The following is a 16,613-nucleotide window of genomic DNA, read 5'->3' on the forward strand; positions in this document are numbered from 1 at the left end:
AGGGGGGACCAGCAGGCATTGGGGGAATCCCTGTTCCCCCGAGCACTGCCAGGAGTGACTAGAAACAATGGACACAAGCTGGCAGAGGGTAGATTCAGGCTAGACATCAGGAGGCGCTACTTCACTGTCAGGGCAGCTAGGCTCTGGAACCAACTTCCAAGCGAAGTGGTGCTGGCTTCTACCTTGGGGGTCTTTAAGACAAGGCTTGACAATCACCTTGCTGGGGTCATTTGACCCCAGTACTCTTTCCTGCCATGGCAGGGGGGCAGACTTGATGATCTGCTCAGGTCCCTTCCGACCCTACCAACTATGAAACTATGATTTTAGAGAAGTTATAATATTCTACATGGATCTCTAGCCCTGACCTCTCCTCTCCCATCTCAGTTTGCTACCCTGTGCTTTCAACTTTAGCAGTCCTTCCCCTTTCCCTCATTTTCATCTTCCCTCTTCCTACCATATCTTTCTTTTTTCATCCATTTTCCCCCTGACTGTTTGACCTTTATCTTTGTTCTTCCTGCTTTCAGCCCATCCTTTGTGAGATATAGTTACGGAGTTGCCTAGTGGAGACTGCACAAACTGGTAAAAACAACTGTTTCCTTGGAATTCCCTTAGCAGCCAAGCAACTGTGTCCACAGGGCTCCATGTCCTATACAAAATATGAACCTCAGGTCAGGTCAGCAAGGGCATGGAAGTGAGGAGAACCACTTCCTCTGACTTACTTTACCTGTAGCAGCAAGGTCATAAAAAAACTGGCCTGACTGCTCCTCCTAACAACACAGGGCATTCCAACTGCAATACTGCACCTGTAAGGAAGGAAAGATATTAGCAGTAGTATGGAGCAATCTGGGAAATGGGCCAGAATCCTTTGGCTGTTGCAACTGGGGATCTATTACAGGCACTATCAATTCAGATTGGGGGAATTCAGTATTCAGTCCTATCTCATATCATCCAAAGCTTAAGGTCTACTTTTTCTCTAGGTCTCTAAGGCTCAGTGCAGTTGGGCATATCTGTGTCTAGAACAAGGCTGACATTTTAAAACAGCTTAAGTGAGTCTAGCTCCTTCAAAAATCCCAATGGCAAGGGTTAAGCAGAACTCACTAGGCACTTGCTTAATGAGAGTAGCTATAATAGGTACTGCAAAGCATTAGGTAACCCCCTTGTAGCTTTTCTTGCCATAATTTACAAAAGGATTGGAGAGTCAAGGGCTGTTGTGGGTGATATCTTCTATTTGACCAATTGCATGGTTGGAATAGACTTAGACAAGCTTTTGAATGAAGTGCATTCTTCTTGCCAATATATTTCTACACTTCTGAGTAAAAAAATAAATAAATAAATGCTTCCCCCCACCTCAGTGTGTGAGATGTATAAATACTTTATATAAATATATGTACATTAATGGATGTATAAATCACTGAAAACATGGTTTTAGATTACATTTGTAGTTAGTATGTGCCAGTGGGTCTTCCTTGTGTCAGAAAACTATAGAAGCAGAAGGTAATATGCTTATATGCTTACATTGCTGCTTCTTCATGTTTGTTATCCTGATTGCATGGGTTTCCATTTGGCTGTGTATTTTCTTGGAAGTTTGATAAAGAAAATACAAATCTGTTTGCATAGAAACAGTCCCAGCTTCACTCCAGACAAACAACCCAAGTTCAGAGGCACTCCTGCCATTCTACTTGGAGCTGTCAGCTTTCTGGGTCCTTAGCTGGCTGCTTTCATTACTTAAAGCTGCTTAAGGTGCATTTCAAGCCTTCAGGCCAGAAGCAGGAACTCATTCAGTGAGAACTGGAGAATAATGTAGTTAATCATTTGTAGTGATTGCATTCTTAATGACTCAGAATGAGGTTTAATAATTCATCCACAGGTGAAGCAGTGGACAACAGCTGACAGTGCAGTGAAACCAAGGCAGCCTTCTGCCCAAATACAAAAATAAAGTTTTGATAAATAAGATCCATACATGCTCAGCACCCTCCCCTCCTCAGCTGTAATCTGTGGGTACTGGTGATGAGACTATGCTTCCTTTTTTAAAAATGTGGTTACTGTTGTCCTCCTATAGACCATGTTCCTGTTCCTGCTAAAGGAAGTGGCATCTGACTCCAATGAAAACGAAGCATGTCCAGTTGGGTCTGATTCTAGGCAGTGGTGTGCACACCTATAATTCCCACTGACCTTGCAAATGCTGTGAGCTTCCTAGAAACTGGAATGCAATGTCCCCATACTGGTTGAGAACTGCATTACTTGGACATACTCACTGAGCTAGAGGAAGATAGCATTTAATTAATTTCCATAGCCAAGTCTGGGTGGAACAGTGAAGGGAAAACCCAGGATTAAGCGTAGGTGGGGGCAATGAATTTGCTCTTGTGGCCTCAGGAAAGAGCTTTCTTTTTTATAATTTATCCAATCTTTTTCTTTGACTCATTCACCACTACGGTGTGTTCCATCAAAAATCATTCCTGTTGGAACAACCAGGTGATGGAATTCACCCTCTTACTCTTCTTTCCAGTCTTTCTCTTTGACTCATTTCCTGATATAATTGTTTGTTATATCACAAAACATTATTGTGGAAATACTTGGTGTCACAAACAGGATAGGGCTGATTGCCATTTGAAAAGTGTGAGGAACTCCAGGAGTAAGCAGAGCAGAAATTTGGTACTCCAGGAGATTTGTCCCCTCACAAAAGTACTGGAGCCTGAGGAAAGCTAAGATTGCTAGGAAGAAAAAGTGAGAATGGGGGAAGAAATTATAACATTTTGTGCTTAGTTTTACTTGCAGAATATATCTTGCATTTCAAGTGTGGGAGAGAGAACTATCTTGTCATTAAGGAGCATGAGCCAAAGGCTGCTAATGCCTTTCTGGCTCTCGCATGGATTTACTAATTATGAGCCTGATTTTCAGAGTCTAATTGCTATGCTGAAAGCCCCATGTTATGCCCGGGAATTGCAAACAAGCACTGTGAGGACATGGGTGTGACTGCTTGTGCTCCTAGAAAGATAATTTATTTTTTGTGATGCTTGATCATTTCCTGTAGTGCTAAAGGAATGAGATGTCTTGCCTCTTCCCCACTTCTTATTCATCGGGGCACTACAACTTCCCATTCATTTGCAGATAGTGAATTGCTCTCCCTTTTACAAGGGTTGTAGATTCTTAGTCCAACTGACTGCAAGTAGTGAACGAGGATGGAGAGTGCATCGCGTACAGCCACTCTGGGCGCAGTCTGAATTGTACGTATTTTTAAAGCACTTCAGGGATCCTTCATCATGAAAAGTCTTCAGTACATTTAAGCTATGATTGTTGTATCTGATACCAAAGAGTGGGAGAAACTGCTCAGCAGAGCTCACTCAGCTATCCTCCTCCATACCTTTTTTCTTTATTTCTCTCCTTTTTGCAGTTATCCTTTTTGCTGTTCTTATAGGATTTGAAAACAAATAAGAGTTCCCTTTTCATCTCAGAACCACTTCACCTCCTGTGTATCCTCTGCTTGCAGTATCCAAGCCCATCTCAATGTATTTTCCCACTCAAGTTTCTCACACCCAGATATGTCAGTTCCTGATCTTATAATAGATTACGGTTTTGTGCTTCAGTTCAGGGAAATTATGTTCATGACTTTTTCTCTCCATCTTCTCCCATTGTCTCTTTGCAGTACTTGATGAAGAATGAGATTTGAGGCATAATCTTGATCTTGCGTATGTGCCACCTCTTGTAATCCAATAATACTGTAATTTGCACTTTAACGCTTTAATCCAATCCAATAATGCTTTAATGTTCCCTTGACCAAAGCAAGCCATCTCCAAAAGGGGTGCATCTCCCACTGGAGATGCAAGCTGGCCATATGGCTTAAGCATCTTTGGTCTGATTATATCTAATTTTCTTGATATGGGCTAGAATCACTCCTGGAGCAGGGTCAACATATCACATTAGTCCAAGCTGCCAAGGGCTTTGGCCAGGGGCATTGGCTGCTCATTTTGGAATATATCACCCAGATGACAGTTAATGAAATTTTGCAGAGATTCATGAGCAACATGCAGCATGCCTATTTTTAGGAGAGGAAGGGAGTATTATCCTCCAGCAGTGTCTACTTGGCTGATTTAATATGCAACATCCTACTTGGTTTCCGTTGCTTGCAGATATGATGGTTACATTTGTGTGCATGTGTGTTGATGTGGGAGGGAGTCTTCAAAGCTGTCAGGGAGGTGGTGGCTGCCAAGCACTCGGATCCCATGGCAACCACAGATGGACAGAAAGGACAACAGCTAAGCAAGTTTTGTTTTGTTCCCAAGATATTTTTCCAAATGGAGCGGCTGTTTTAGCCAGGGCCTGACTCGAAGAACTCGGCCAAGATCTCGTGTTCTTTCTGCTTTCAGATTGGTGCTTCTCTGTTTGCCAGTAACATTGGCAGCGGGCATTTTGTGGGCCTGGCAGGAACAGGAGCAGCTGGTGGAATTGCCACGGGAGGATTCGAGTGGAATGTAAGTGGCACACATTTAAATCAACAGCCCCTGGTAGCCTGGGGGAGCAGGTTACTGCGACCCTGGTGGTGATGGGGGAGTACAGTTTTTCCCTTGGATCTTCAGTCTCTGCAAGAAGTAATGGCTTCGCTGCCAGTCTTTAGTCTGCTGCAGTATGGAAGCAAGCTAATCTGCTGAGGGAAACTCTGCTGCCTAACATCCTGGCTGGCAGAGATGATCAAAGCGTACTTGGATTTGGGGGGAGAGCGTTTCCTAGAGTGGTGGCTGCTGAGAGACTGGATCAAGGGACTGGAAAAGGGGACACAGGTGGCATCCCTAGAATTTCTGTGCTGGGTACAGAACAGCCTCTAGAGGGCTGCTGGCACTTTAACTTTCACAGACCTTTACCGAGTAAGGCTAGATGAAGCAGTGACTGAAATTCAAAAGCCCACACTATAGTCAGGCTGAGTGTTGATAGGGGATCTGCAAGAGAGGGAATCTCTTAAGACCTGTGCAGAGACATTATATATGTATTTTCCCCATACATAGGCAAAGGGTAAGTGTTGAAGCAATCTTCCTACTTCACTAAGTCCCAATGGAGACTTCCTTGGGGGCTTCTGTTGGATTCTAGTGAAATCCTAGCCCCATTTCAAGTCGGTGGTAAAACTCCCATCAACTTAACTAGAGTCAGGATCCCATCCCGTTGAGTTTCAGCTGTAAAATACAAGCAGAACAGAAGGAAGGAGGACAAGGGTCTTGCACTGGCCATGGTTCTGTTTGCTGTAGCAGTATCATTAACATGCAGCCTGATGTTTGGCTTCAACAGGGAGTGCTGGTAAGAGGATAAGAGGCTAATTCAGCTGATCTCTTTTGTTCAGGCCCTGATATTTGTGGTCGTTCTTGGCTGGGTGTTTGTACCCATCTACATCAAGGCTGGGGTAAGCACAAATATATTTTTTTGCCTATCTTTGTTCCCTGTGTTGCTATTTATTTCTCACCCTACTGTGTGTGGGGTCTAGCACCATCAGAAAACCATTCTCAATGGCAAGAGACTTGCAAGTGGCAGGCATGATCTGTAACAGTGACATATACATGTATTTGGAGAAGGGCGGTTTCTCTGGCTTTGAGATCTTTGCATGGGGAAGATTGGGCATTCTCGGGCTGCTTGTACACACCACGAGGTTTTAATTAGGTTTAGTTCTCCCTAAATTGAAATGGTGGTTTTTTAAAAATACTGCTTCAATTTAGGGAGAATTAAACTGAACTAAAGCCCCATGGCATGTACACAAGGGTAGAGGCCTAATCCTTACTTGTCTTTTTGGTGGTGGGAGGCTTGGGGGTTGGGGGAGGTGAGCTACCAGTGGGCCAAGCAGTCCCTGAGCTGTGCGGGACCCCCCCAGGCAGCACCTGCCTGCTGGCACCTGGCCTGTGCAGTCCCAGGGGGTGCTGCAGCTGCGAAGGGAAGCACTGGGTCCCCTCACAGCTCAGGCAGGCAGGGTCCAGGAAGGAAAAAAAATCAGGCTTGCTAATTCCCCCCCCCCCCCCCCCCCCCCCCCCCTTTCTTTAGTGCAGCCTGCTTACACAGGCTGTCACTAGGACCCACAGCCTCTGAGCTGTGCAGGGCCCACCAAGCCCCAAGCACGTTGGCTTCCAGCACCCCGTGCACTGTTGCACTATGTTAGGTAGCAAACTAAAGCACCTCGGAGGTGTGTTATCTCGCTACATACCAAAGTCATTTGAAGTGGAATACACTGCTCAGCGTGCAAACAGCAATGCCATTAAAGTAGTGCAAAAAGGCATTTAAGCCACTTTAAAAGCCAGTTTTGTGGCATGTACAAAGACCTTCTTCTGTGTCTCTCCCCAATTCTTGAAGTGTTTTTTTTCTCCTGCACCTCTCCTCTGGGGCCCCCATTCCTGTAATATCTGGGCAGCAGAAAGTGTCTGAAGTTATGTCTGTCCCCTAATGCAGTGTTTCCCAACCTTTTCCAGCCTAAGGCACACTTACATTAATAATAATTTTCCACGGCACACTTGTTAAGACCTTCCCTATCCTCATACCTATTGTAGCTCATTGCCATGGCAAAATTCCACAGCACACCTGTTCATTTCTGACAGCACACTGGTGTGCCATGGCACACTGGTTGGGAAACATTGCCCTAGTGTGAATTCTCTTTCCACAGGTGGTGACAATGCCAGAGTACCTCAGGAAGCGATTTGGTGGCAAACGGATTCAAGTCTACCTGTCGGTGCTTTCTTTGCTCCTTTATATTTTCACCAAGATCTCGGTGAGTTATACTTTTCCCATTTTCCCCACTTCTGCTGTGTACTGGCCTGAGAGAGAGACGCTCAAGTTTAAATTATTCTGCACACACACACAAGCCCTTTCTACATGCCTGGCTCTTTTGGTTCTCATTCAGCGTCCTTTGCTTAATTTAGGCTGGGAAAAATTTGTTTCCATGTTGTCACTTTTTCATTTGCTTGTTTCCCAGAACCACCCATCCACACTTTGTTTTGAGCATAGTCTGGGCAATAGACCTCCTTGCTATCTTAAGTTTGTAATTCTCTTTGCCTTCAAGCTGGGGAAACCAAGACCCTTTCATATTCAAGGAGTGTGAGGGGTTTTTTTTCTCACCTTCATCCTCATCTTTTCCATTACCCTCCTCTGCTATAAACTAATAACCTTTTAGCGCTGTGGAAAGAAGAGAACAAATGAGGAGCAGTTAGAAAAGAGAGTGGGTAAATGTGAGGGGAAGGGAGGAGTGAATGAGAAGGAAAGAGAAGAGAGCCTTTCTGTTGATCAGTTGGTGCTATGAAGTGCATCTCAGGAGGGTGCAGTGCAAGAGTAAAGGGAGCTATGATTTTCCACACCTTTTGAAGCTAACAAGCCTCCAGCCTAGTCCATAGTCCAGGCAGACCCGGGGCTGTTGTTTTACTGCAGTTGCTATGCAAGGTTACTCTTTGCCCCCGAAATAGGAGCTGAGTGATAATAGTGCAATTTAAGGTAAAACAGTTGCTCTCAGATCTCACACCCTTGTGAAACTGAGCCTCACAAGGATTATAAATTAAACAGGCTGGGACTTGGAAGAAGTCCACACACTGGGTTTGCTCTTGTATTTCTTTCAGTGAGCAGCAGTCAATAAAACTGGTTTTATGTGCAGCTGTAATCACAAATCTAGCATGTGCAACACAGAGAATAATATTGTTCTATCAGCTGTAATAGATGTGGCATGAATCCAGATGGATAACTGATTTGCAATCCTAGTATGGAACTTGTATCTCTCTGTCTGTATTGTGAAAAGGCCATCAGTTTGCTAACTATATCCTAGATTATATATATATATATATATATATATATATATCCTAGATTGTATATACACATGCGCACACACACTAAATTTCCCCTGATACCCAGTTAAAGTGACCTGAGTTGGCTTAGAGGGTTTCTGTCAGTTCCAGCAGGCATGCCTTCCTCTTAGGGAATGGAATAAGATGGGAAGGTGAAAAACTACACAGAATAGGAAAGCCTTCAGGATGTGCCTGATGAAGGGAGGATAGCTGCTGAATGTTAAATGTAAAATTATGCCAAGCAAGTGGTGCAACAGAAAGTTTAGTTTGGGTGAAGTGGACAGGGAGGGTAGTTTGAAGGGTGATGAAGGAAAGGCAGCAGAGATGTAGGCAGGGTACACCAAGGGTAACAAGTAACAATGTGATCACTAGGGGCCAAATCCTGCAGTGATGTCACTGGGTAAAGCTTATAAATTTAGGTGCAGAAGCACTGGTGTAAGTATAGAGAAAGATGCAAGTGGGGAGCACTGGCGCAGGGGAAAAAGAAGGGTTGTCCTGTAAAGAGAAGTCAAAGGGATAAGATGATTTGCAGCAGTGTATTGAATTAATTGGCTATAGGTTGGGGAGTGTTGGCTATAGGTTGGGGGGTGGTCTCATCTTGAGTTACAGTAGCCATCAGAGAAGCTCCCAGTCCTGCCCAGCTAACACAACAAAGCAGCCCTATGATGGGGTCAGTATAGCTGAGCCCCTCTCCAATTACAGCTTGTCCAACTGTGTCCTCTGCACATTAACTCATCTGGGTGGGGTGCCTGTTACCATGACAAAGAATTAACTGATCAAGGGCAGCATACAGAACTGCACCTGTGGCCATGGCAAGTGCCTGTCAGTCCAGCAGGTCACTTGGAATAGGGCAAACAGAGAAGGGCAGCAGATCTCACTGTCTGCACGCTAGAGCTTTCATTTAGTATATAAATACATCTACAGTTCTGCATGGGCACGGAGGCAGGTGGCATATGTATGGTGGCATGCAAATACCAAGAAGCTCTGTAGGATTCTTCCCCTCTGGTGCCAGAGACATAGATAGCATTGCTCAAAAGTCTGAGTCAAGACATGCCAGTTGGTTGCACAGATTTGCAAATTGCTTCCAGGCTGCCACCTTTGCAGATCCTCCCTGTCCTTCCTGTTACTGCCAGCTACCAGAAGATGGCTTTCCTCATCACTTGTGGTTACCTTGACACACCTAACAGTTTGAGTCATGGTGACACCCTCTGCAATTTAGGCTTGCACGTCAATATAAGATCTTGTTTTCAGGGTACCTGTTTTCTGTGTTGTTTCCTCCATGCCACATGTGTTTTTGATTGTGAGAGCTTTCCAGGGTGAGAGCTTATCCAGGGTGCATGGCTCTATGTACGTTCCATGACTACTCTGCTGCACCGGTTCCTGTATTTTTTCTGGCCGTCTCCATTCTCTTATGACAGACTAGTAATGGGTCCTCTGTGTGTTGCCATGCAGAGCTCCTGCTGTGACTCTCTTTACTCACTTACTTTTTCCCTCTCTGTTCTATGTGCTTTTATTCCTTTCTTGTCTTGCTTGGTGGCTTCTCCTTCACCAGCTCCCCAGAAAAAGCCATAATCTCTTATGTTCCTGAAGCCAAGGTATGTTCTGTAGAAGCAGAGCACTGGAGATGTGGCTAAAGAGCTTCTGCATGAGTTGTGCCCATAGCTGCTTTGAAGAAACTGCTATCCATTCATGCCACTGCTGCTGTTCCTAACAATGTAGCTGAACCACAAGTGGCAAAGCTGAGCCAGAAGATGGTGTAGACTAGGTAATGAGTGATATAAGTGACTGATTGCTGTCCACAACCTGAAGAAACTTAAAATCTGAATCTTCTAAGGCACTGTGGCATTTTCTTAACTTCCTTTAGTTTTTCTTAATAGTCTTAACTACTGTTGGCAACAGTAGTTGTCACTGAAGCTACAACCAATGTCACTTCTAGTTTTCTCTAGGAGTTCCTGCATATTTGTGCGTGGCTCTTGTGTGAAGTCCTGCAGTGCAAGGAAACCATTTACTAATTTCAGAATAATGATAAGTTTTGAATACTATCCATAAAAAAGAATTAATGGAGAAACAAGGAAATATCAGTAGTAAATAATCTAACTGTGATAGGAAAGGTGAATTTCGAAGGTAATTTAGCAAATCCAAGGGTTAAGGTATCACTTGGGATGTTAAATAATTAACTTCACATTTCCCAGTGGGATCATTTTATAGCCATTAATATTTAAAGATATGCACGCTAAACTAATGCTAAAAATAAACCGAGTACACTTTGGGACATGAGGTGATCAGCCATCTGAGGGTCAGGAAGGCATCTCCTCCCAGACACACAGCAGATGATGATTATGCAAGTAGCATATGGGATTAAGATCTAAAACCTCCTTCCTGTCTCTTAGTCCTAATTCTGAGTCCCTTGTTGGAAAATCCTGGCCCAGCCTCCCTGGGCACTGATTGCGAAGGTGTGGGAGAACCTGAGGATGGGACTGTGCTTGTGTTACATTTCCCCTGTGTGGGTGCTGCTCTGCTCCACTCCAGCTTTCTGCATGCCAGTGGGCAATGGCTGACAAAGGAGCAGGACTGCCAGGCTGGCCTTTATGTCTGCTTCTCACCCTGCAGAGTGCAATGCTGGGGTGATGTCAGGCCTTGCAGTCTCAACGTTGCAATAGCAGCCATGGAGTAGTTTCTCAGGGGTAGGCAGGAGAGGATTTCTTCCTCTAGCACCGACCCAGCTACTGGTAGAGTGGAGTGGATTTGCCACTGAAATATTTTCTGCTTAAGTTCCCTTGCCTGTAAAATGTAGTAGTACCCAGTTCCAAGTCTCACTGTGAGAGCAGACATCTGAAGGTGCTACTTCACAGTCAGGGCAGCTAGGAGCTGGAACCAACTTCCAAGGGAAGTGGTGCTGGCTCCTACCCTGGGGGTCTTTAAGAGGAGGCTTGATGTCTACCTGGCTGGGGTCATTTGAGCCCGGTTTTCTCTCCTGCCCAGGGCAGGGGGTCGGACTAGAAGATATACAAGGTCCCTTCCGACCCTACAACTATGAATCTATGATACGCTATTGACATCAAAGAGCTTTGAAGGTGAAATGCAATAATGTTGCTTATCACATGCAGAACAGCCTCTCTTACATCCTTGGTTTGATCCAATTTGGGATTGGCCCTCCCTGCTTCAATTCAATGCTTGTTGCTGTTGTAACCTCTACTAAAGCTGACAGCTAAAGTCCTTCTTTAGCTGTGCTTGTTTGGGGATTTTAGGTGAGCTTTTCCAAAGTGAATGAGTGACTTTGAAGCAAAAACTCAGTGACTTGATTGTGGTTGCACTGTCTGACCCACATAACAGAGGCACTTCTTAGCAAAGTCTCTTTGCCACTGGGACAGCTTATTGCAGTGCTGCAAACCCCTCAAAGAAACAGCCTTCAGTGGTGCAGCATGAGCTGGACTGAGGTAGGCCAGCCTGATGTCCAGTGTGGGGATGCCACACTGAGGCAAATTCTTTCTCATCCTTGGGAGTTGCTTAGCTAACTAACCTCCAAGATAAAGTGTTAATCCTAAAGCTGCAAGCTCATCTCTCTTACAAGAGCTAAATGTCCTTGTAGCAGGCCAACTTCACTTTGGTTACTTTGAGGCATTCATTGAACTTGTGCAAAATTAGGTGTTGTTGTAAACTACCAGTACCAGTTGTACTGCACGTACTTGTGTGGAGCTAGGAGAAGAGACTTGTAGCTTATCACTAAATGGAAAGGTCATTGAACATACTTCTTCCTGGATGACACAAAGGTTGTCAGTGGGCATCACTGTTCACGTGGTCTGGGGTTTAAGTGCTTTCTTGTTCAGATTTGTCCCCATATGTAAATGCACAGGGGTGGAGAGGTGACTACTCAGATTCGTCTAAGATGAATTGTAGCCACATTTCTGGGCACTGAACTTCAGAGAGAGACCAGCAGTTAAAATAAGACAAGTCTTCGGGCACCTATACACGTGCTCTGGGGTAGGGGTCGGGGGTCGGTGCTTTAATTAGAGTGGCTCACAGAGATTAGTCAAGTCTGCTGGAGCCGCTCTAATTAAAGTGCCTGCATCATCACGTGTACTCAGTGTCCCACCTTTCAAAATGGCAGCAGGGGCGCTTTAACTAAAGCTCATTAGACGAGCTTTAGTAAAACTTCCCTGCTGCCATTTTGAAATGCAGGGACACTGAGTACATGTGACATGGAGGCTCCTGGAGTGCACTAATTAGCATGCTCCAGCAGACTTGCAGCAGACTTGAATAATCAAGTCTGCCCCAACCAGTGCTAATTAGCACACATCAGAGCAGAGCTCCGTCGTGTATAGGTGCCCTTGGAGACCAAGGAGATGGGCTTTATTTTTGTTTTGCACGTTTTTTTATTCTTTTGTGCTGTCATTTGGGGGAAGGGATGGGTTAGAGCAACAGAATTATTCCCATTATCTCCACCTTCCTTAACCTTTTACCTTTCTTTTATTAGGCTGATATCTTCTCTGGGGCTATATTTATCCAGCTGGCCATGGGCCTAAACATTTATTTGGCTATAATTATACTGCTGGCCATTACTGGTCTTTATACCATCACAGGTGAGTGTGTGGAACAGACTGACAAATTTCAAAATGAGTTTGAGTGATGCAGAGAGATGAAAAGGGGAGAGGCGAGAGGAGAAAGGAATGAAAATATGAATGGAAAGTGATTTGGATTTGTGTATAAATGTGTGTGTGAGAAACGGAGAATGATACTGTAGAAGAGTACAACGAGGTGATTCCTACTGAGGCTTTCTCCTTCAGAAGACCTCACCTATTCTTGGCTTTTTCTTTGCGTTTAGGTGGCCTTGCAGCTGTGATTTACACAGACACCTTGCAGACCTTCATCATGCTGGTGGGGTCCTTCATTCTCATGGGATTTGGTAAGTAAATCGGGTGAATTAGAGCCAGAATTATACACCTTGTGCCCTACTGTCCCAGTGAAGTGGATCCAGCATTGTGGGGTCCTATCAGGTTGCCGGTTGTAACACTATAGCTGCTTTTGTGCATTTGCCTGGAGGAAGACAGTAGCATTGCCAAGTCATCTCGTCATCCACATGATTGCATTGTCAAAGCAACCATGAACGCAGGACATCATCCCACATAAGGATAAAATATTTTGTGTATGCAGGTGAGGAGGGGTGAGGCAGAGTTGTTGCAAGCATTGAAAGGTCCAGAAGGTAACTTGTTTTGAGAAGGTTATAGTAGGACAGTGTGTCAGACTAGCTCATGAATTTCTAGTGCTAAGCTGAAAGGTGATTGATCACATGGTACAGCAGCTCCTTGTTTCTAGCTGCTAAATTGCATTAAAACATGTCAAATATATTAAATATTTAAGCTAGTCTTGTAGTTGCCATAGGGATATCATTCCATTGCCCCCATTGCCCATGACAGATGAGATGGGCTCTGTGATTAAGAATGGGAGGGCAAGTGTCCACAGGCCCATCTATGCATTAAAATATGGCCTATACTATGAAATAGAGCACTATTATTAAGGAGCTAGCCTGCATAATTAAATTGAGGCTTAATTTGGACTTTTGGATAAATGGTTCACTGCAGAGTCAGAGGCCTGGGATCAGTGGCCTGAGAGGTCCCTTGCAGTTCTGTGTTCCTAAGTGAAGGAAATAATCACAGGGAATCCTAGGAAGCTTAATTTTCTTCCCTCTTCAGAGGCATACCTGGACACCTGTGAGCCATGGGCAGTAGCAGTGGCTATGCTGCTGGCAGCTGTGGTAGCAGAAGTTGGGTTTGTAGTACAGCAATTGCTGTTTTTGCACCCCTCCTTCCCCCTTAGCTATGCTACTGCCGCTGTCACCTTTGTTCATTGTTCAAAGTGGAAAGCTTGAATATGGGACATGGGAAGGAGAGTGGAGTCAGGCAGAGTGATGTAAAGCTCCTCTATAGTGGTCTGAGCAGCAAAGCCACTCACACTGACACCTTGGTTAGGAGAGCATTCATAATACACTGGGGTTTGATTTTTTTTTTATTTTTCTGCCAACAATGATGAAGTTTGGGCAGGCTTATGACACCCATAGCATGAATTTTCCTCCTTGGACTCTTCAGTTCCATCAGAGACTTTTGCCATTTAACACCTTTATCAATGGTCTTATTCTGTTTTTCAGCGTTTGACAAAGTAGGAGGCTACAATGCTTTTGTTGAGAAATACATGAATGCAATTCCAACCAACGTCACATACACAAATGGTACCCTTAACCCAAAGTGCTACACCCCTCGGGCAGATTCCTTCCACATCTTCCGAGATCCCATTACTGGAGACCTGCCATGGCCAGGGCTTGTCTTTGGTTTGAGCATCCTTGCTTTGTGGTACTGGTGCACAGATCAGGTAATGTAAAGGCTACTGGATTGGGAAATTCAGTGTGTTCTAAAATCTGAAATCCAGTTTTCATAGATCTTTATTTTTAAATGTATTTTCCCCCACACAGGACTGCCATAGTGTGGCTGTTATCTCCTGAGGGCAAAATTACCTTTCTTTTCAGCTTTTAGATTCAGATCCAGTCCCTACTATGTTGAAACACGCACATGTGTGTGTGTGCATGTGCATATGCACACATGTACATGCCCTTTTATATACTGTGTTGGGCAGAGATATGTTCTGTATGATGGTTTTCCCTCTTTCTTGTGATACTTGAGTGTCCAATTTTCAAATATGGGCCCTTGATAGGCCTCTTAAATAGGCTAGCTACATGCTAAAAAGGACCTCTGTCAGTCTCTTGAAGTAATTCCCTATCCAGCTATCCTGGGTACAGTTGCTATTTGTGCTGTTTAATTGTCTTGTGTACACAAAGGTGAGCAGATACTTATTGATACTTGATGAGTTCTCTCCTCATCCTACCTCAGGTTGAACGACCTTCCCCTTTCTTCCATTTCCTCTGTAGGCATAGCAGTCTATGCAGTCTACAAAAATGATTATGTTGGGATATGGAGAGACAGGGACGTGTACTACTGTAATTGTGAAGTACTGTCTGGCTTGTGTGAATGGGTGGGGAATTTGGTCAGCCCCCAGCTGGATGATCTACCTATGCTCCATATCACGTGGATTTTTGATTACCTATATTTGCATACTAGTAAGGGTAACTCTGTCTCCCCTTAGCATTTTTTGCAAATATGTAATCCTTTTATTGATTCCTACTAAGCTTATTAATAGGTTGGGGCAGGGAGTTTTACATTTGAAACATATTTTGGACTAACGGTATTTGTTACTTTTATCTATGTGATGCATCTGCTTGTTCCTTCTACGGTTTTATTTTTTTGTTAAGGGGGAATGGTTAGATCTCTTCCTGGAACACAGATTAAAGAGCATCCTTGCATCTGGATGCAGCTGGCAGGCTGCGTAACAAAGCTCTTTCCTGAAGTGTTTCATGTCCATGTGTCATTGACAGGTTATTGTCCAGAGATGTCTCTCCGGCAAGAACATGTCCCATGTAAAGGCTGGCTGTATCATGTGTGGGTACCTGAAGCTGCTGCCCATGTTCCTGATGGTGATGCCTGGGATGATCAGTCGGATTTTGTACACAGGTAAGATCTAGCTTTCAAGTCCCTTTAGCCTCTTCTCATTACTGTCTCGGTGCCCCTTGGTCTTGTCTTCTCTGTTCCTTTCCAAGTTCCTTCCCCCTTTCTGCTCTCTATACTCAGATCATTTAGATACCTGCTGTTTCCCCTCCCTCTGCTCAGGGTTCAATAATGCTATCGTTGTCTCCTAACCTCTCCACTGGTCACAGCATTCCTGCTTTGACTGAGTGAAGGGAAACCACCCCCATCCATGACTGATTCTCTGCTCCCAGGCTGAGGGATGGAGTTTGTCACCCCAAGGACTGTGCCCGGCTCCTGGCAGTCCCTGAAATTCTCATGCTGGCTGGTTCAGTGTCAGCATAGTGCCAGGCTGGCTTCCTTTCCATACCCAGCTGTGTACACAACAGCAGGCAGCAGAGCAGATGGGCAGAATGGGAGGGGGCCTTTTCTTGATTCAGACTGATGCTGCCCTGTACAGCACCCGTATTCTTCAATCCTGCCCCCATTTCCAGCTCTGTCACGGCAGTTTTAATGTTTTCACATATAGCACTTCTACTTTTCCTTCAGGCAGGAAACAAGTGGAGCAGGAATGGGATCCCTCCCCCAGTGGGGGGGCCCAGGATGGTACCAAGCAAATTGGTGGTTTTCCTCAGAGATGAATTTAAGAAGTTCTCTTGATTTTTGGATAACTTGCTGATAGAGCCCCCTGGCATTTCCTGTCTTGTGATCTTCTCCTCAGATGTGGTGGCTTGTGTTGTGCCCTCCGAATGTCAGCGTTACTGTGGCACCTCTGTCGGCTGTACCAACATTGCTTATCCAAAAATGGTGGTGGAACTTATGCCAAACGGTAAGATCCTGCCTGGTTTAGTGTTTTATGTGAAGGTTGCAGCAGCCAGGTTTCAAAGGCTGGTCGTTAAGGGTGCTAGCTTCTAGGCCTGAGCAAAGCGGCTAGTATTCGCTTTGGATTCAGATTCAGCCAATCTGGGGGACAGTGATTCAATTCAGTGATTCGAATCACTGTCCCAAATCAATTCAGCCAAATCTGATTCAGAGATTTGGTGGCCAGGTCTTTGAATTGGCCCCATTCCCTGCCCACTCTCCCAGCTCTCGGCTCTTTAAAAAAAAAAAAAAAGCCCCCATTCATCAGCTGCTGCCCTGTGGGGGTTACGCTCATCTCTATCTGTGGCCTGGATGCTAGGCATCCTCCCTTCCTGGGGTGGTCGATCCGCCCGGTCACTGCTCATTGCAGGAAGGCCTGAGCTGTCTTGTG

General features: G+C 44.9%; 1 protein-coding gene across 1 annotated transcript in view; it reads left to right on the forward strand.

The window, feature by feature from the left end:
* The window catches only part of SLC5A1 (solute carrier family 5 member 1), a 44,020-nt gene that overhangs the window by 7,499 nt on the left and 19,908 nt on the right, over positions 1 to 16,613 (forward strand). Inside the window, exons 3-10 of the mRNA XM_019506854.1 lie at positions 4,365 to 4,469; positions 5,327 to 5,386; positions 6,629 to 6,733; positions 12,268 to 12,373; positions 12,616 to 12,696; positions 13,936 to 14,156; positions 15,214 to 15,349; positions 16,083 to 16,190. Coding sequence (XP_019362399.1) covers positions 4,365 to 4,469; positions 5,327 to 5,386; positions 6,629 to 6,733; positions 12,268 to 12,373; positions 12,616 to 12,696; positions 13,936 to 14,156; positions 15,214 to 15,349; positions 16,083 to 16,190 — 922 coding nt within the window. The remainder of the gene's footprint in view (positions 1 to 4,364; positions 4,470 to 5,326; positions 5,387 to 6,628; positions 6,734 to 12,267; positions 12,374 to 12,615; positions 12,697 to 13,935; positions 14,157 to 15,213; positions 15,350 to 16,082; positions 16,191 to 16,613) is intronic.

The sequence above is a fragment of the Gavialis gangeticus genome, unplaced genomic scaffold (assembly GCF_001723915.1).
Source record: "Gavialis gangeticus isolate Ggan-Ray unplaced genomic scaffold, GavGan_comp1, whole genome shotgun sequence".
NCBI lineage: Eukaryota > Metazoa > Chordata > Crocodylia > Gavialidae > Gavialis > Gavialis gangeticus.